The following is a 22,526-nucleotide window of genomic DNA, read 5'->3' on the forward strand; positions in this document are numbered from 1 at the left end:
GATGAATCCCATTAAGCTACCTTGGTCGCCGAAAATTGTTTATATTGTCTTAGAGAAATTTGGAGTTGCCTCTCATACATTAAGCATTACATACATCTCATCATACTTAGGCCTACTACAAACAATCAGAAGCTTCTAATTATTACGTCCATAACAGAATGATTATACATGTATATATTTCCACAGGATATGTAATAAAGAAATGATAGAAAAATTTGGAGTTGTCTCTCATGCATATTTAGGCTTAGTACGAACAGTTGGAAGCATTTATTTGTTATGAGTGGCCATATATATATTTAATCAAAAATCATTTTATATATATTTTTTATTTTTATATATATAGATATAAATATACTGTATATATTTCCACAGGTTGATACATGTATATTAGTATATTGAGTCTAAGCATATTAGTTAAGTATATTAGCACTGCAGTATTAATAATACATGTATGGGGAAGGCTACTGCTCCAGCTGACTTCACAAGATTTCTATTTGATTAATGCAAGGCATGGCTGTCAATAGTGAAGTGACTTCATGCGGCAACAATATTTGTAAACTCTTCTTGGCCTTGGACATCCTCTAATGCTGCTTTTATTGATAATTTGAACAAGACGTCAATAAAATGCTAATTGTACTGACAGCAGGCAATCTTAGTTAAGAAATGTATGCTTCACACCTTTTTGTCAAATATAGCAGAAAAAACTGTGAAGCATCACTGAATAAGTGCTTAAAATGATTATAAACAGATGACCAGCCAATTAGATAAGAGATAGAAATCCGATTACTATATCTAAGGAATATGAAAAATCAACTACAAAAGAAGAGGCAATAAATAATGAAACCAAAATATAAATATAAATAGTATACACATTTATCAAATTTTCAACTGTAGTAATGAATTCTCAATTGCAGACGGCAAACCAGGGCTGCAAGAAAAAAGTTATTGGCTTTGTCTCAAAATATAAATCAAAACACCTGACTTTCTTATGGAGTTGTTTAACCAGAACAAGTGATGTAATACATGAGTGGACAACTCCTTTTAGTGCTCACAAGCACTTTAATAAACATTTTAGTGATTGTTTAAAACTATTTTAAGGAAACCATCGGCCGAAACTTTTCTGAACCAGTCTATGAGGTAGTGACATAGCTCCATAGCTTATGGTATAGGGTTAAGGTTCCACATGGCAACTGTCTCATCCCATGAACCAGAGGCTACCTGCCAAAAGAAACATCACCAGTGAAGTAACTATGTTCAAAAATGGAATAATTTGTTTTGCTCGAAAGAGTCTTCGATAGGGTTAACATAATCTCAACTAGGCTGTTGGTGTATTTTCTATGTTTTCTTACTTATCATTGTAAGACTAAACATGTAATATGAGAAAACGATTAACATATTTGGAACAGAATGACTTACTGCAAAAACTGCTGATTTGCAAATGCAGGCATTTAGACTGCAAATTTAAAATACAAACTTGGGGACAGCTTGTAATAACCAATAAGCACGCTACAGTATGAAATCCAAACTTTTCAAATATAGTTCGTTTATTAAAAACAACATAAAACCCTATAGTGGTTTACTAATTTCAATAGGTTCCTATCCCTTCTACAAAATAACATTCTATTGAGCTGTTAGCGAGTTGAGACTCAGGTCAAGGTTACAGCTAATGAGTTTGACAGCTAATATGAAAAAGCATCAACAAAACAACTTTCAAAGCTTAACAGCGTGATGAGCTGTTTCAAAATTTTGTATGAAGCTGACTCAGTTGTGATAGCAGCTGATATCTGGAGTGTTTGTTTAGATATAGCCGATCCGATAAATGTCAAGCGCTATTATTTGCTAATAAAAAGAAATAATAATAATGAGAAACTGGTACAAGAGTTTTTAACACAAAAGCCTGTTCTTGCTGCCATGAATTTCCTTGCTAAAAATGTGCTCGCTTCCAATTCAAGCAGATCTTATCAGAAAGTACTGCATAAATATTTTTTTATCACTTGAGATTTTGATCGTTGTTTTAAGTGATCTGACTGCCAGGATGTTTGAAGATTAAAATAAACAAACCTTTTCCCCAAAAATAAAGATTTCCCCAAAAATGACATTAATAGTCTCTTTGACTATTGATGTCAATATAGATGTTATGACATCCTGTTTGTCTGTTTGTCCCTCTCGTTATGACATCGACTCTTGCGTTCAAGTTGCAATGTTGCGCATTTTTATTGACAAATTTATTTGGTATTTGAATTCCACAATTTTATGATGAGATGACAAGTATAGGTACTATCAGGCAAGCTAATAGAAAGAGACATAGAAATGATGCAGAAAAGTCCACCGTGATTGGCAATTCATGTGAGATGCGAGATAAAATTGTAACAAAAAGAACTCTAACATTGCAAAAACAGCATAAATACCCTGTGATAGGATATACAATTTTTTGGAGTGTGATTAATCCGAAAAAGCATTCTATTAGAGCTGCACGAACACTAACTCGATATCCTAAATGTTGGCTTTCTATATGAGAGTCTCGAGGTAAAAACCCAAAAAAACGCTAAAACATTTTTGATCACTTTATACATTGCACACTGTAACAAAAACCTAAAGTTAGTCGAATACTGATTCAATGATTTCTATTTATGCATTACCTTCCGTTTCAATTGTAAATACAATACTTACTTTAGAAAAGAAGCATTCAACCTAGCAAAGCATGGAAGCATCCCTATCAGTGCATGAAGTTCTAGCTACAATAGGTTTTTGTGTAAAACTGTGTGAGCAAAATGCTCACATAAACAAGTTCACAGAGTGGCACGGGGAAAGCTTCCAACATTTTGTTTCCTGTTTGAGCAGACTTCTGGTAATGAAAAGATTATAGATCCTATTGGAAAATCGATGTTTCCGATTGAGTGAGTTTCCGGTTTGACTCGCTGATTTATTGTGCTGTCATTGTTATATAGATACTACGTGTTGTGTTGACAATGATTATAAACTAGTGATGCACCTTCCCTGCACAGGCCTGTATTCCCTAGGGCGGCCCAGCCGCCCCAGGAAATACAGGCCTGAAATTGTACTCGCCTCACATCTTTCTCTTCTTCACTCATCTTCTACCAAAGCTAACGAGCCCTATGGTCAGGAGTATATACATTCATCGATACTGAAAAGGTTTAATTGGATGGAAGTTGGATATAGTGGGAGACTATTAGACGGTACTACATGTAGATGGATGGAACTTCAGCGCAAACACGCAAACAACATCAGTTTGGGTTTTTCGGTTGTCAGCGAGCTGACTAAATTTTATTGTAACCAGAAACATCGATTTTCCAATAGGATCTATAATTTTCCCTGGTAATGATCATGTTCGTACGACTTATTGAACTTTCACAAGTTAGGGTTAAATAATGCTTCATCTGCTATTAATGTGACTGATCAGGCATCATGATGAACTAATTGTGAGGTGAATTTGACAGCATCTACTTTGACAAGTTGCGCAAGTAAGGAGTGTGTGTAGACCAAAACTCACTAACCTGCATTGGCCTATGCAGGTTGAAGTCTAAGCCACAGACGAACTCGGTGTGATGGCTGTAAGTATTGGTACAGTGATTGTGCTTCAAGAAATCCCAAGTCCTGTAAATAAATCCATCCGCACATGACACAAAGTATTTTTATTTATAACACTGTGAACCAACACATAAGCATACAGTGCTGACTGCCATCCTATGTCACCATACTGTTTCGCTTAAAGTAACTAATAAAGGGTTATCGTCTCTTGTCATCATGCTCATTAACATTAATTTAATCAATAACGCCAATTTGCTGACCTAAAAGCTGCAGTACAAGTGAGCTATTTACTGTTTTCATTAAATGAGATATAATCAATATGAAGTTGTCTTCTCTCATTTTAACTGTTAATAACGTTATTGTCACTAACATCGTTTTTTCTTTATGGCCACTTACGGGTTGTCCTCTCTCGTTGTTATCATTGTCCCTAATAGTAACATTTTCCAGTCTCCAGTTCTAGGGAGACAATATTCATAAACAGTTGAATCTAAGCTACTTTAGTTCTCTTAATAACCACCTCTAAAAGGAATATACTGGACTCAACATCTCAACTAGTATCCAAATGCAGACGTGAAAACAAATTTTACTTTATAAAGTTCAATGGGGTCACATAATAAAGTTCAATGGGGTCACATGATAGAGTGGCTATAATCTCTTAATTGCACTTAAAAATTCAATAATAATATAATTTAAACTTTCATAATCGCACATGCAGTAAAGTTCATCTTCTATTATTTGTTATAGATATTATTATTGTCCATTGTCCATCTGTCTGTACACTTTGCTACTACTACTACTACTACTAGTACTATTACTCAGAGGTTTTAGAAACTAGCTGATTAGCACAGTTTGTTTAAAGGTTGACTTGCAACAAAATTCACATTACAGTTATTTGGTATCAAAAGATTCATCATGTCTTACTCTGTTGTGTTTTAGGTGCAAAATATGTGAAAATGTGATTACAAGCTCTTAAAAGCTCAAAAACAAACAGTTAATCGCAGCCAGATTTTGATTGGGTCGTAAGTTAAAGGTTGACTTGCAACAAAGTTCACATCACAGTTATTTGGTATCAAAAGATTCACCATGTCTTACTCTGTTGTGTTGTAGGTGCAAAATATGTGGAAATGTGATTACAAGCTCTTAAAAGCTCAAAAACGAAAAGCCTCCGTAAGTGGGAATCTGTTTATTTCTCTGACGTAGTCATGAAATCTGGTTATTGTCTTGTCACGTATGTTCTCACGTGAGTTGAAAGGCTAATACAAAGCTCAATATAAAACTTATCATAGTACTAGTTTATGACAAACACTTTGGGTTTCACCTAAGACCCCATATCAAATATAAATGCTCTCTACTTTACAGTTCTGTTTCGCTTGATCTAATCGTCAAGTCGTAATCTGGTCATGTGACCCAATAGTTCGCAAATAACTTCTGCAGCACTTTTCGATTATCACAGGTGACCAACAGGCTAGTCATGATTATCAGACAATGATATGTACTCCTTCGAGCTAAGGTTAAAAAATTTAACGAATTTTTACAGTAAGTTATAAGATATCAGTGCTAAATGTGACAGCATTACAATGACGATAAAACAGATGCGTTAGAACAATAGACATGGTTTTATTGAATGCGTGAAGTATGTTTGTAAAAATATTTCGACGAATAAGGTTGCATGAAAGAGTAAACAGAAACCATCTTGTAACAACTACGTCCCATTTGAGCCGTTTTGGAAAGAGAATCCAAACTACGGCGGTCTCATGTGACTGCGATTAACTGTTCGTTTTTAGCTTTTAAGAGCTTGTAATCGTATTCCCACATATTTTGCACCTACAACACAACAGAGTAAGACATGGTGAATCTTTTGATACCAAATAACTGGAATGTGTATTTTGTTGCAAGTTAACCTTTAACCTTAATCACAGGTTCGAGTCCAATAATGGCCAACATTTTAGTCATATCATTACTTGAATGTACAGAATTTTGTGATTGTGCGAAAGTTGGCACATTTAAAACAACTGCTATTGTAACACAAAAATAACAGGTTTTGACATTAATTTTGTTTATACCACACTTCATCATTTCTGACAGTTTAACATTGATTCAAAAGTCACCTTCCATTGATGATGAATCTGAGAGTCTTTTTAAATGCATATCAAATGAAGCTGATTTCAGATAGAAGGAATTACAATTTTAGTGTTAATCTGTCCAATCAGGAACACTCATTTCAATGAATCAAATATGCATAAACTATTTCTCATTCATCAATTATGACAGTGTATGAATGGAGAGAGGCGATTGGTCATTTTAAATGACCAATGGTAATAAAGAAAAGTACTTCAGATAATCTTGTTTTAATAATAAACAAGTTGAACGATAGCACTAGCTATCGTTCGTTTAGCTATCACTTGTTTAGTAAGACTTGTTATTTATTGCCTGAGGACTGCTTTAGCAGCGTGAAACTTCAAGTAGGAAGAATAATGCAGTGCACTCCTGCATTACCACGCCCCTGTTTTACAGTTTGTTTTTTGTTGCCTTACGATGTGAAACAAAAGTTTTTTTCATTCCCTCATTACGACATTTGTTTCGCCATATGATATCAACAAAAATGTCGTTCAAAATTTAAATTTGGCAATCGGTGTGCTGAATATGTCAAAATAAGGAAGATATCGATATGCTTTGCGGTGAAATCCCTTCCACAACTCCTGAAAGAAATACGATGCTCCCTTTCTCTCAGTTCACCATTCTTTGTCTCTTAAATGCATGAGTGAAATGAAAATTAGTAAAAAGTAAGCAAAAGTGAAAATTTATTTTGTATTTTAGCATTAAATATAATATTTACTACAAATATAATATATATAATATTTACTACAAAACTTCAATTCATTTTACGTATATAACTACATATATAACTGTAATTCATTAGCTATGGGTCCTAACATTGATATCGACATTAAAGAAAGAAGTAAGAATCATAATCATAAGCAGATGATAACCACTAAACACAATAAAGTAACTGTCGGTAACTATAGTTATTAAGGTTAATATACTATTTTGTTGTTAAGTTTTAATATATGCGCTATATACGTATGTCAAATATATATGGATTTCAAATTTTGACATTGTTTACCAGAAGGTGTTTGCATTAGATAATTACTTAGGTTTCTATACCCCTCTACACAGTTTTTGCCTTTGCGACGCCAACACCGGAACGAATTAATGCCGTATGGCGAGGGTACACTGTATTTTTTAAAAAGCTGCACGCAATCCTACATTTTACTGATATAATACGATGAGCCACAATTAAGCGCAATGAAAAAACAAGGGCAAGGTGAAAGTATGAGTTGTCTTATCATGACATACTTGACAGTAAAGTCATAAGAGGAGGTGGCAAGGAGGGAAGACTGATGGGGAGAGAAGCGAACTCTCTTTACTGCATACTGGTGCCCGCCGAGTACCATCTTTGGATGCGTCGTGTTTCGTGTGTCCCAGATCTTAACTAGGCCATCTGTGCCCGCAGTAGCGAGAGTGTGCTGCAAATACCTGTAATCTCTGTTACTCTGCAGACAGCTAACATATCTGTTTCCTAGCAACTTGACCAGAATATCTGAATATTTGTATGGGCGATTTTTCAAAAATTGTTTTTCGTATTGCCAGTTTCAAGTTAAAAAACCAATGCGAAAGAAAAGGAGACAAAATATGCACAGTTTTTAAAAAAGCCCTGACTATAGTACATGTAGGTCATTGAAAATTACAACTGAAGGGAACCCATTTTCAGTAAGTCAGAATGTTTTCTGAAAATATAGGTTTGTACACGAAGGATATTCAGGAAATAAGAGTATGACCACAGAGAATATCTAGTATTCAAATATAGACAAGCACAACATGTACATGTATAATAAATATAAAAGATGCTATAGAATTTAATGCGCTGTTGTACATAGGAATAATAATGCGCCCCTAGAAGCGTCTACAAGCTTATCCTTGGCACTATAAAATCACCTGTAAATCGACATCAAATTATGATTGTTGTTTAATTTGTACCACCGGATTGTAAGTCGAAGTGGCAGTAAAAAGGACCCCTAAAGTTAAAAAGACTAAGGTGGCTTATATCTATTGAATTCTTAAATTTCTTGTTTCCAAATTTTAAATTTTTCAAGCAAAGACGATCAGCCTTTCAGTTTAAAGTTATGACTTTGCAGATCTGTCAATAACATTCAGCTATCACAACTGTAAGAGACTATGATATTCTCTTACAGTTTGTCTGTAAGAACTCGATCAAAAAGTTGCCTAAATAATCTGAAGGAAAAATCTAAGAACCCTCAACAGGTTATGAAGTGTCTAGCGAGTCATCTTATTCCTACTGAAATGTTATATGAATAAAACATTTAAATTTGTATACAGAGTACCATCACAATGGAAATCTTCCAATAGACTTACGCAAAACCTTTGCATTTACTAGTTTTAGATGGCTTAACAAATGGCTTAACAAATGTTAAAAGCCATTTGTTAAGCCTAGATTAATTCGGACCTGCTGTTTGAGTTTGCCAATTCCTGAGGAGCGAGCGCCTCGACTAGCTGCAGTGCTGCTGCGCATGTGGGCCTCATCATGCCCTAACGAATAGTAACTAAACTTTCATTTATTTTGTTTAACTTAATCAATATTATAACCATATCTTCATTTTTCTTAATATTATATTTCTACTAATTGATGAAATAAACACACACACACGCACGCACACAAACACACTAATTTTTAAAGCGCTGTTTATCTAGTGAGCAGATATTAACTTGCCTTCAGTTATTAACAATACAATGCTTCTATGATAGACAAACGCTTAACTTGCCTCAACCTGTATGTGAACATCCTTAACACACTGGATGATGTGTTGAATGTTAAATAGAGAGGATGCATACACATTGCTAAGGTTGTGGGAAGATACAATATTTAATAGGGTTAAAGATGCCTTCAATGATAAGGTGTACACTTGTACAGTTGTACAAGTCTGCAGTAGTACTTGCACAGTTGTTTTTTAGCCTGCCAATGATAGCAACATTTAAATTTATTGATAACTTCAAACATCTTTCTTGAAGACTGCTTAACCCTTTCGTGGGCAGAGCGACGTTTTTGTCGCTTTGCGATACGGCTGCTAATGGGGCAGTGCGATGTTTTTGTCGTTTCGGTAACGTATTTTATTATTGCAGTTTCTGGTTAGCTAAATGCCGTTTTTTGTTTACTTTTTTTTACCAATAGCAAGCTTGAAAAAAAACGATCGTTTTTAGCAGTGATGAATAAATAAACTTTCGAAAAAAATTAGAAAATTGTTCTAAATAATTTATCAACTTTTATTTTTCTTGGTTCGGTTTTAGCTTTTATTTACCGAATTTTTCGAGAGTTTGACTTTAGTTTACCGTCATGGCGACTTCTAAAATAACCTCCCGAGATCATTCTAATAATGCAAGTACTAGTACCGAAATTACTAAGAGATTCAGAGCTGACAGTGACTTTTTAGATTTAGTAGCAAGAGATGACAGTGAATCAGGTTCGGATTGTGATTGGAATGACTTTACATCTGGAAGTGACAGTGATGAAAAGGCTGGTAGCAGTAATGATGAGGATGTAAGTAGGAGTGATGCCAGTGCCTGGAAGAATATAACCAACATAAACAGAGATAAATCTCCTACAATTCAGCAGTTTATAGCAGTGACAGGCCCAGTATTTACTCCAGTAGATGCTCAACCAGTAGAGTATTTTGAAAAGTTTTTTGAGCTTGTCAATCCAGGAAGTACATATTTGTGGGAGCTCTTTGTTACACGAATAAGTACATGGTGCAAAGACTGTGATGTGGGCCTTTGTAAAGGAGAATGCTTTCGAAAATATCATTCGTAAATAGACAATTCTTATGAAAAGCATATATTTTATGTTATACATTTTTATTTGTTTATAATATATATATGGACATATACATGTATACATATGCACCTTTAAACATAGATATATGCACGTAATAACACACAGAAAAGTGTATGAACCTTTTAAAAAAAATTGATTTTTTGGAAAATTAATTCGCCCATGGGAGTCTGATTTAGTTTTGAAAATTTGCCCGTGAAAGGGTTAAACTGAAATTAGCCCATTAGAAAAAACTATCTTCCTCAATGCATAAGGTAATGACTCTAACTGGAGCACTAACCTGGTCGTACTTGCACCAGTCTAAGGACAAAACCTCAGCATCGTGAGCCTTCCATGCTGCCATAGGATGAGATGCAGTGTTCATACTCCACATTCTCACACTGCCATCTCCTAATAATATAATAATTGCAAAGTAAACCTTAAATGTAAATAAGACACTCATCACAAAACCTCTCAAGTTTGACTTGCAACAAAATTCACATTACAGTTATTTGGTATCAAAAGATTCACCATGTCTTACTCTGTTGTGTTGTAGGTACAAAATATGTGGAAATGTGATTACAAGCTCTTAAAAGCTAAAAAAATGAACAGTTAATCGCTGCCATCACGAAACCGCCGTAGATCGGAATCAGTTTATTTCTCCGACGCAGTCATTCCATTTGGTTATTGTTTTGACACGTGCTGTTCTCACGTGAATTGAAAGGCAAATAAAAGGCTCAATATAAAGCTTCTCGTAGCATTAGTTTATGACAGAAACTTCGGGTTTTACCGAAGACCCCGTATCAAATATAGATGCTCGCTACTTTACAGTTTTGTTCCGGTTCGGTCTCATCGTCTAGTCGTAATCTGATCATGTGACCTATACTTCCCGCGAAACAACGCGAATAAATTCTGCAGCATTTTTCAATTATCACAGGTGACCAACAGGCTCGTTCGTCATGATTATCAGACAATGATATGTACTCCTTCAAGCTAAGGCTAAAGAATTAAACGAATTTTTATGGTAAGTTATAAGATATCAGTGCTGAAAGTAACAGCATTACAATGCCGATTAAATAGACGTGTAAGAACAATAGACATGGTTTTATTGAATGCGTAAAGCATATTTGCGAAGATATTTCGACGAATGAGGTTGCATGAAAGTGTAAACAGAAGCCATCTCGTTCATCTACGTCCCGTTTGAGCCGTTTTGGAAAGAGATTCTAATCTACAGCGGTTTTGTGATGGCGACGATTAACTGTTGGTTTTTGAGCTTTCAAGTGCTTTTAATCACATTTCCACATATTTTGCACCTACAACAAAGCAGAGTAAGACATGGTGAACCTTTTGATACCAAATAACTGCAATGTGAATTTTGTTGCAAGCCAACCTTTAAGTTTTGTAAGCTCTTCTAACCATGTTGTTTAAAACATCTACAGCAGCACCTCGCCTCAGTATTTACACAGAAACAGAGTGTATTTACAGAGAAACGGATAAAAAAGAAGAATGGTTTAAGTGCTGACAATTGTGTTTAAAGGTCTTGATTTAGAAGTTTTGATAATTGGGTATTCGTTGCCCTAATCAATAAGCCATGTTATCTTGTCAAATTTTTAAATAATCAAAAGTAAAGGCACACAATCAACTGATTGCCAGTCGGCTGGCATCAACCCTAAAATGTGTGAATTTTGTCTTTTTTGTTTAAATCTATAAAGTATGTCACATTATGTAAATTGTTTGAAATTATTATAAAAATATAAATACCATTTATAAAAACAATTATAAAAATATAGACACTTAATATCCGTACATATCACCAGTTCACTAAATTTATGGGAAATAAAAGGACTGTAAGAAAAAAACATATTTGGCCCTCAAAAGAACCTGGACAGACGAAATACCTGAACAAGATGCGAAAAGTCCTTGAACGAGAGGCGAGGCGTGTACATCGTATATTAACGAGCCGTGAGCATTGGGGAGTTTAGACACGGGCTTGAAACCCTCTCCGTCCCACTAAAGCATGCAGAATAAGCAATAGAGTTTAACTCAAATCGTCTAAATTATGGCGTGTAAGCTACACAAATGTTCACCAATAACTCGCATGAAAGCAATAAATTAATTCATTGATTTATTAATTTGTTCTATTTTCCATTCCATGAAACCAACATAATCCATTCAATATCATGTTTCAGTTTGTAAACTTTCTGTTACTATAACCTTCAATTCACTATCCTGACTCCTCTGCAATACTATTAGATTATCAAATTTTAAAACACTTTTGTTCAAGTCACTCAATAATTCCTGATTTCTCTCTTCCTATTAATCTTTTGACATGTAATGAAAAACATTATTTTGTTGATGATTGCTAGTGCTAATAATAAATTATATATACATAAGTTGAGTGTTGTTTTCAAGCAATTAGCTCTGTTTGAGCTAATTGCTTGCAGAGCTTTAATACATACTTTTTACCAAATTGAAATTTATTTTCACATGCTGCATTGACAACAGCCAATCATATCAGGCATTTCAAATCAGTTACCGTAAAACCTCTATTTGAATGCCACCTCCAATTGACCACCACCCTGAGAGAATGGTTGAAAAATAGACCGCCACTCTCTAATTGAATGTCACCTCTATTTGACTGCCACCTTGACAATATTTGATCTTTATGAGCCCATAATATCAATTGATCAGTAACAAAGTTTCCACAAAATCGTATTAATAATGAATCATTTACACCAATAACAATTAATTCTCTCGTTGCCAATAAGAAGTTATACATATATCATTTATTTTAAAAGACAAATTTGTCACAAACTAAGCATGACCATTTCTGATTGCCTGACTAAGTCATGACCATTTTCGATTGTTTCGATATTAGGAACAGAAACTGGACTGGCTTAAAACATTGTGATCACGTGACTTACAATACCGATAGAGAGATCCCAAGATGCTGTGAGAAACAGATGGCTGTTCAACCTCATCTGACACCAGTTGACACTTGACACTTCTCGTGAGTGCTCTTTTACAGCAGAGATCGGACCCTGACACACAATTGTAACTGTATTATTGGGAGTTATCTAACTTGAGATTAGCCAACTCCTTGAACAATGTAGATTCACCACAAATGTACAAGAGCTAGAGAAAAATAAATACCCAAAATAAAGTGACTTTATGTTACTTTATGTTCATCAGAATCTTAGAATATTCTATTATTTACCTTAAAGATGTACCTACACAAAATTTTAGTAGATTTTATCAGAAAGTATCAGTTTTTTCTATCATTTCCGATTGTATTGGATGTTTGAAGTGATCTGTGATCTGACTGCCAGGATATTTCAAAATTGAAATCAACAAAACTTGATCGTCGTTAAAACGCTCATATCAAATGACATGCGATTATAACATCCATGGTTGGAAAAAGACCGACAGAATAGAGACAGGCAACGCTGCAACTTAAATGCAATAGCTGATAACTATAACAACTACTGATGTCACACGTATCGAAAAATGAAAAACACTGGAGCAATACCAAGTTTTAAAACAAAAATAGCATAAAATAAGTTCACAAAAAATGTCTGCTGTTTGTTTTAATACCTAGTAGCATTATTTGTTGTTGTTGCTAAGCAACACGCTCAGAGAGCGCAATCACTTATACTGTTTACAAAAAAAACTTGAACTGTAAAAATAAAGTTACAATAAAATACTCCAGCACGGTAAAAGCAATATAATAAATACAGTGTATATATAAATATATAGAAAATAAACCTTTTTGGAGTGTGATTAACATAAAGGGCGATGTATCAGTAGTTGCCCAAACAATATTTCCAAATTTTCATGAAGCTTGGGGCGCACGATATGAGAGAAGCTAATGACAGAGATCTTAGTAACAGTATGAATATGAAAGACTTAAGTGAGATTGTGGACAATCTACATGTACAACACCTGGTAGCCCAAACTGACCAGCTCTGCTAAAATTATTGTGAAAAAATTTCAAATTACATGTAAGTTTCAGCTTTGAACAAAAAGATTATTATTTTTACCGGAGTTGATTCAAAGTTTTACCAATCCTACGTCAGATGGTTGCTAAAAGCATCCTTTCATAACGACACCAAACGATCAGCGTTATTGGACAGTTGAAAAGCGTTTATAATTTATATTGTCGATTGAATTTCGGTGATATGATTTTGAGTACTGCTCTGAAAGTCAAAGCTGATGGCAACTGTTTCGCTGACGAATCATCTAGCTTAAACTGGCTGAGCTTGGCATATTGGAAATCAGATAATATTGAGTGTATGGCTATTTCCAACCATCGAGAAACTCCCCTACTTGAAGAAAAATATTTTGATGTGATTTACAAAAAATACAAGCTGATACTCATAGTCTCATTTGCTGTCTAGAGCAGGTTTAGCAGGTAAACCATGTTTTCTATGATCATTAGTAATGCTAGCATCCTGACAGTCTAGTATGCCATGAAATATCATCAGCTGCACCAATACAGCGCAAAGAATAAGTATCTCCAAGACCTTTACTATAATAATAACCAGTTCTGTCCACCGTCACAGTTCCAGATTGGAAAATAAATTGCACCACACGAGATTCGAACTCACAACTTTCAGCACGGTAGACCAATACTCGCACAACTGCACCACTCAATCGTGCTTCAAAGTATCAGATTAGTTGTGCACATACTTATGCTCTGTAGTTCATCGGCACAGCTGACTGCCATGGTACTAGTTACTTTAAAATCCTGATAGGCAATTGATTGGTCTTATACTGTTGATCCACAATAATAAATGTTATGAGTTTGAGCCTCGTTCAAAGCAATCATTTATCCTAATTTCTAACAACCGCTTCGGACAGACCGCCACTGCTCTTATTATAGTAAAGATTTGTCTGCTACTTTCTTTTACACGGCTGTTTTAGAAGGCGCCTGAGATGCTTTTGTTAAGCGAAGAACATAGAAGTAAAAGAATGCTTATAAAATAAAAAATTATTTTTGAAACACCATTTAAAACAGTGAGCTCTACCTTGGCATTATTTGTATCATAGAGAAGAATACTGCCATCCCCTGCTCCTGCAACAATTAAATGTTCATTCCGCTCGCTCCATGTGGCAGCAAACAGACAGTCACTCCATGGGAAGGATTGTACGACAGGCTCACCTCTCTCTGGGAATGTTATGATGAAGAGAGCCCCACTACCTAGCAAAAGTAGAAACTGCAATTGAAAGAGGGTGAATTAATATTTAGAACTGGTGTTTCATTCATAAGAATCATGAGTCAAATATCACATTATTAACGTAAGTCAGTGTTATTGCGGGCATCAGGAATAATGCCCGCAATACTATCAGATTAACAACTTTTAAAAAACACTTGTTCAATTGTTCAATAGCTTACTGATTTCTGTCTTCTCAACTTTTTTATGAAAAACATCATTTTGTTGATGATCACTAATGCGAATAAGTTTTATACCTACAAACATGGTCAGAGGGTGCCTCGACTCCCTCCAACACTCCCAAAAACCAAACTGAAGCTTCAGCCTTCGTAACGGAAACAACGGAGACCAGAAAGGTTTGCAACTGAATAGATTAGCTTATTTAAGCAAATCTATTCAGCTGCAAACTTTTTAGGTATTTAAATAAAAAGTCAGTCGCAGATACAATACATAAGTACATAGTGCATTAAATATTGTGTTATGTTGTATATCAATACTTCTGATGCTAGACAATGATGGTGGTGGATTGAAAAGTCTATTGCTATTGTCAGTAGTCATTCCAAAATGGTCCCTAACAAACACTAAATCCAGTCGACTATCATTAAACTGGACCCCATTAGTTTAGATATCGAAAAAGACAGACGAATTTGGGACCAACTTCATCAAAGTTACATTCAAACAATTAATAATCAGTGTGTAATTTTTTTTCAGGGTTTTCAGTAGAAATTTACAAAATTATTGAACGTAAGAACTTTTGTCCATCGGAGCTCCTTTATATAAACCACTGGAAATAGTAAAATAGGTTTTATAATCATATTCTTTACATGCAATTCAACTTTTAACTTTATGATGGTGAAATATAATTTTTTGATTTATAAATATGTTAGAAAACCACAACATAAGTTTGAAAGAGTAACTCATTTATTAAACTGTAAAACAAAACAGTTGTAATACTTTGTATGAGTGAAAATTTTTACAAATAATTTGCCTGCATTTTAATTAACCGTTGTTGTTTCAAAATTTTTTCACAACTTCGAAACATTTTTTTCTTACAGGCTGAATACTTTAAAGTATGTACAGAATAGCGAGTATAGTACACAGTATACTATAGTGTACAGTACACAGTATACTACAGTGTACAGTATACTACAGTATACAGTAATAAATATAATAATAAAATGAACAATTATCTATACAACCCAAAAGATCTGAATCGGTATCTGAATCGGATTATTTTTCAATAAGGATCAGTATATCGGATTGGTATCTGAATCGGCTGGTGAATTTATAATCAGGGCATCTCTAGTTCTAAACCAGTACTACTACTAGTACTACTAATACTAGTACTACTACTACAACAGAGCTAGCTGGACAGACATCGAACGACGACAAACTTAGAAATATATAGAAATGTCAGTTAAACCAGACAATCGCCTGAACTGGACCACCAGCCATCCTTAGTAGTTAAGAGCAGACCATATTTTAATTAGAATCATGAGAAGTAAAAGAGTTGTCTGATCATAGCAAGTGAACTGTCAAGTGCAATGAGCAGACGACTTCTTTTTTAGAACAATGGTAACTACAGCAACTAATTTGGCTTTCTGGCAGCCTGGTCACTTTCACTTTTAAACGCATCAAGAAATTGTACATTGAAAGTTAATTTGGGTGTGAAGTTAAAATTAGCTAAAATTGCATGTGATGTGCTAAAGAGTCCATGAACATTGATGGAAAATGTCCTCAAAGGATCATTCACATCAAATTTTAACAGATTTTATTAGAAAGTAGTATTTTTGTATTTGAGATTTTGTCAGGCGTTTAGGTGATCTGCTGCTAGAATTTTTCAAGATTAAAATTGACAAAACTTGATAGTAGTTAAAACGCTCGGAAGAAAAATGCTTCCCCAAAAAAGATTTCCATAGTCACACTTCAATGCTCATAGCACACACACTTCAATGGTCATAGCTCAGAAGGAAAAGAGGTGCGTAAGTAGAGGTTTAACTGGACTAGCAAATAAGAATTTCAATATTCCTTGAGTAACAGACCATACCTGCGAGGCCATAGAATTGGCCTGAAGCACAGGCTATCTTATTGGGATAAAAGGGTGAAAATGAGAGATCTTGTACGTGTTTCTGAGGAGTCCTTACTCTAGCTATCATTCTGTAGCAGACCTAGAACTGCCTACATGATAAAAACCTGCAACAAAGTTAGAATTCCTGAACACAGCTAAATTGATTTTTACAGATGTACTTAGATAAACAGGTGATAGTGTATAACAAGAGATCTAACAATAAAGTTCAAATAAAATCTATAGAAGCTGAGAAATTTATACATTACAAACAACATGACACAAGTAGAACAAATAAAATACAATAGACAGAAGCTGGGCATGCTTAGCCGTTGAATAGATTAATTGTTCAGGATTAGTAGAAGAGGAGAGATTAGGAGTGAAAAGAGCTAAAGAGAAAATGGCTGAAGAAAAAATGGCTGAAGCAAAAATGGCTGAAGGGAAAATGGCTGAAGAGAAAATGGCTGAAGAGAAAATGGCAGAAAGGAAAATGGCAGAAAGGAAAATGGCAGAAAGGAAAATGGCTGAAGAGAAAATGGCTGAAGAGAAAATGGCTGAAGAGAAAATGGCTGAAGAGAAAATGGCTGAAAAAATGGCCGAAGGGAAAATGGCTGAAGAGAAAATGGCCGAAAAAATGACTGAAAAGAAAATGGCTGAAGATAAAATGGTTCAAGAAAAAAAGAATGTACGTTTGAAAAAACTGGACGATAAAAAATCAAAAGATAATAAGTGAGAAAGAAGTATGAAGAAATTGAGACAGCTTATACAGGTGTGACAACTATTAAATAGAGATCTCAATACTTCCTTTGTATAAAACCGAACGAAACAAACATGAAAGCAATGTGGAGAATAAAAATGATAAAAGAAGACAAGATGAAGGGTAAAAAGACTGATATGAGGATGTTTGGAGGTGGTAATATATTTGTGAGTGATCACTGAATGTCAAGTAATAATTGTGTTGTTTATAAGTCTCACTGAATATGACATACAATAGCTCAACCGCCAGCTTATCACTTGACTATAGAAATGTATCTGGTCCCTTTGTAAATGACTGACATTCTTTTATTATGTTTAGCAGCATCTGATACAACAAGAATCATATCTGAATATGTAATACAATAACTGTTTAATACAATCGTTTACTTACTGAAACATTAAATTGAAAGGACCCAGTTTTTTAAATTGAACCTGTAATGAGAAAAAAAATGTCATGAGCGAATTACAAAAAAGCTGAAGAAGAGATGGCAACAAAACAAGAAACTAGATCTCAGAGTTATTGAACCATTCAACAGAAATAAAACCACATAATACAACTGCCAGAATTATAAAAAAACAAGCTAAATAACAGAATTTACGAAACATGATGTAGATGGTGGCTTGTAAACCCAAATTGATTTTTCCTAATTGATTTTACCATAAAGATTTTTTGAGTCATGACTTAAAACTTGAACAAATATTTGTCTCTGTATAAAAAATAAGTTCCAACGTACAAAATCCAAAGCTTCTCAAAACATTAAAACCTAGAAACTTAGTGCACACGCAGACAGTTCTCCCGAATATAGGCTCTAGGATGTTTGAAAAATACTAACGCTGTTTCGTACCTCCCTTTTATAGTTTAAAATCATTTAACTTGAATTTCTATCACCACTTCCACCTTGTATTGTCAATCACCTTGATTGAACCCTTTATTTCACTATCACTTTGCCATTTGTTGTTTATTTGTCTACATTTAACCTACCATGAAACCTCTATTTGAATGCCACCTTTATTTCAACGACGCCTCTAATAGAAAGGTTGAAAAATAGAGTGCCACCCTTATAACAATTAATTCTTTTGTGGTTGCTGTTCACATCTAAGTTTGTTTTTTTAACTCCGAAACTTACAGTTTTTCTTTAAAACTTTGAAAGCATCGCCACAAAAATAATTATAACTGTATCAGGGTGATAGTAATCCCTTGACGGTCTTGATACTTACACATACATGTATGTGAAAAACGGTTTACAATTACGATGGAACCTATACTACTATTTTTCAGACTATAACTTGTGTTAAGTGCTCATGTGTCTAAAAGTTTATCAATATTTTTGCGAAAAGTTTTTTTTAAATAATAACGCAGCAGAATAGCAAATAGCAGCTAGTTCAACCTTGCAGAAGAAGAGGTGAGATTAGCGGATACTGTAAAAGGTATTGAACAGCCAGAAGATAAAATGATTCCATATGAAAGTAACAATCAGCAGGCAACCTGCCGAGCTAAAGATGCAAATATTTTGTTTCAAAAGTTTTAATTTTTGCTTTTACATGCATCATTATAATTATGGTTTGTTAGTGTTACTTGTTCTTGAACACATTTTTGCAGCATTTGATAGATTATTATTATACGTGATTATTGATTATTGATAGATTATTATTATACGTGAATAACTAATAAATTTTCAGACTTATAGCATATTATTTGATAGCATCATAGCAGTTATCTAAGCTCGGTTCACTCATAACTACTTTTCTATTGCACATAAAAAGCCAGTTTTGGCTACAAACTGTAGCAAACTATCAATGAGTGCAATGAGCTTCAATGCAATATTGTTAAATCTTCATACTGATAGGCCTATATAAATCTCAAAGACTGAATGCTGTGTGTATGTCCAGCTATTTAAATCTGGCAACAAAAAATCCGCATCACACTGGATTAGAACTTGAACCGTGAGTTAACAAGCTTGCTCTCACAGCTCTTATTACCAAGTTTAGCAATCTACTAGTCTACTCAAATTAACCAATGGCCACTACATTACCTGCCACTGTTTATAAGCTGTTTTTTATTTTCTGTGTATTCATCTAGTATAGTTATAAAATAAAAATATGCCTTTAAAATTAGAACGAAATAAAAAATTGAAAGCTCTAACAAATTGCAACGCAGGCTATAAGATCATCATAGGTTAACTGCAAGCAATAGATGCCAACTGATAAAGATATTTTTCAGTTTCACAAATACATATTCATTTAGAGATCTATGTCAAGTTGGAGGTAATTTAAAGCAGATCGCACTCAAAAAGAGTTAATGTTGCTCCGCTCGAAGGAGAGTGCAAAATATAAGCGACATTCGCTGCGCCTGTAAAAGGGTTAAATTTAGCATCGCAAATTTCTGGCGAGCTATTTGAAAAATACAATGCCACTCGCTATTTGAACGTGACTTCTAATAAAATGTCATTAGAGAAAAAGGGTTAAAAATAGAGCACCGCGGCATTCAAATAGAAGTTTTATGGTGTCTACCGGATCTCGGCATGTAGCTTGCGTACAGCACGAAGCCAGAAAGGGTAAGCTGGTCAGTTTTAATTAAAGGTAGGTAGTACTTGCACTGTTAGTTGTACTACCTGTTGCATACAGGTAGCAGTTGCCCGTTTTACACTTTTTCACATTACGATGTAAAACATGATGTTTTTTGTCCCCTCGTTACGGCACGTTTTTGCCATACGACACCAACAAAAAGTCTCTCAATTCATATTTGGCGCTCAGTGTGCTGAATACGGCAGAATCACAAAGATGCTGATATGCTCTTCGCAGAAATCCTTTCCACAACTTCTGAAACAGATATGATGCTTGCTCTCTCTCTCCCAGTTTAGCACTCTGTGTGTTTCATAAATGCTTGATATGGCGTGAGAGAAATGAAAATTAGTGAAAAGTCAAAATTTATGGTGCACTTTAACATTCAATATAATATTTACTATAAACTTTACTTCATTATATGTATAAAACTATATAACAACATATATCTTTAATCCGTTAACCATGGTTCCCAAGATTGATAAAGACATTACAGCAAGAAGTAAGAAAATGATTGCTATGGCAACGAAGTGAGAGTTCCTAGGCCAACTACAAATTAACTATGGTTACTAAGATTAACATACTATTTTGTTATTAATTATTAATATGGACAGTATGTACATAACATTTTTTATGTGTTTCACCAAGAGGTGTTTGCATTAGACAATTACTATGTTTTAAAATCCCTATATGCCGCATTTCCACCTTACAATGCCAACACCAGAACACATTGATGTTGTATGGCGGGGTTCACTGTAATGGCCGAAACGAGTAGAGAATGCAGGAGGCCATCTCTAACAAGCTAGAGGACAAACTATCTCTAACCCTAACTCCTACAGCTATGTCAATAGCACCACCCAGAACTCTCCTAAAAACATTATAACAAAGTTTAACTCTTTTTAACTCTTCCAAGGAATCGAAAAAATTAATTTCTTCCAACTTCGTTTTAATTTCTCCTAATTTAAAAGCTAACTCTACTTTTTTTCCTATAAATAAATCTCAGTGAAGCATTTTGTGTTCATTCTAGTAAAATGATATCCTTTCTTAGGGAAGGGCTCCAGACCATGCAGCCATACTCAAGACCAGGTCTAACCAGTGAAATATAATCAATCTTTCTTGTCTTTTGGTCTGCATCTCTGAGAACTTGCCTAAGCATGCCAATTAATTGCTTCACTTTGGATTCCATTTTACAAATATGTTCATTAAATTTCAGGTCATCCTGCAACTCTACCCAATGATAAGGATTAGAAATCACACTCTGAACTTAAAAATGTTGAACACAACTTGAAAAAATTACAAGTATCATTCAACAAAGGTTATTTGCCAACAGAGAAATGAAAACACTTTTCTGAATTAAATTTCATCTTGTTAAGTGTGGCCTAAGATTCAAGAGAGTATAAATCTTGTTGCAGCATGGTGGCTTTATCTTGTGTAGCACACACTGAAGCATCATCAGCAAAAATATACACTGAAAAATAATAATATCTGGTAAATCATGAATGAAAAGTAAATACAAGAGCCAAAGAATTGAATTAAAAATTTAATTCGTTGACCTTATAATTGAAAAAAATACTGCGTTTAGCCCGTAAAACCTAAATTCGATAGAAGCGTTAATCGTATCGATGAGCGACTCCAAAGTGTTACGCCATGTTGAAATAAAAAAGGTGAAATCATTGTAGCCAATACCAATATTCTGAATGAAAGCAACTGGTTTCAAATCTTCATTTCACAAAACGTCTGTACAAACAATTATTTATTAAAGCGTAGGCTGAGTAGGCTATACAGTAATGTAAGCCAATCTTACGAATATAAACTTCGAGAGAATTGTATACCCTATGTCTATTTGCATTAAATGATAGAGCACGATATTCTAATAGCTAAAAGGTAATATGAATTTGTGATCTAGTATAGCTTTACAGATATCAAACCCATTGTATTGGTGCTAGAAAAACCACCGTCACTCATATGATCTTGGATAAAAGGGGATAAAAAACATCTGGTCTCAAATGCTGAGCTGATGCATTTGGCTCTACAGTATATTTCACTGAAATATGCATAAAAATGAGCATTGTGAAATCTGAGTGGTCCAATTTCGAAAAATTTGTTTTCTTACAAAACATTTTTCTCATGTACAGAATGTATGTAGCTTTTAAGGAATGTGCGGGCGTAAGAATTCACGCTATCTCATATGGTCGTCACCTGAGTTTAAGATTATAATTCTATGTTCCACTCAGGTCGTCACGTTTGCCATGCCCACTTTGGCCAGATGTAGATTGAGAGCCTCAGTATTAGACTAAGAACAAATTCGTGTTAAGTCTCGCGTTCTCGCTCGGCTTTTGTTAGCGTGCTGTATCTGTAAACGTACTCGTCCACTAGCTTCAGTACCTGACCCGTCGCGACGCTTATTAGGAACTGTTTCAAAGGCTCAAGGAGAATCGCGAGTCAATGGCCCAGCAGCCAGAATGCCTGCTATACGCTGTTATGTGTGGTTGTGGAG

At 34.6% G+C, this 22,526-nt stretch overlaps 1 protein-coding gene across 1 annotated transcript; it reads right to left on the reverse strand.

The window, feature by feature from the left end:
- Positions 1–511: 511 nt before the first annotated feature.
- On the reverse strand, positions 512–16,834 carry LOC137408471 (peroxisomal targeting signal 2 receptor-like). The gene is made up of 8 exons (XM_068095009.1): positions 16,694–16,834; positions 14,461–14,633; positions 12,358–12,474; positions 11,332–11,443; positions 9,735–9,844; positions 6,907–7,076; positions 3,516–3,615; positions 512–1,218 (listed from the first exon to the last, which is right to left on the reverse strand). Exons 1-8 carry the CDS (start codon positions 16,800–16,802, stop codon positions 1,159–1,161), a joined length of 951 nt encoding a protein of 316 aa, XP_067951110.1. The 5' UTR covers positions 16,803–16,834; the 3' UTR covers positions 512–1,158.
- Positions 16,835–22,526: the final 5,692 nt, after the last annotated feature.

Source organism: Watersipora subatra, chromosome 11 (assembly GCF_963576615.1).
Source record: "Watersipora subatra chromosome 11, tzWatSuba1.1, whole genome shotgun sequence".
NCBI classification, from domain to species: Eukaryota; Metazoa; Bryozoa; class Gymnolaemata; order Cheilostomatida; family Watersiporidae; genus Watersipora; species Watersipora subatra.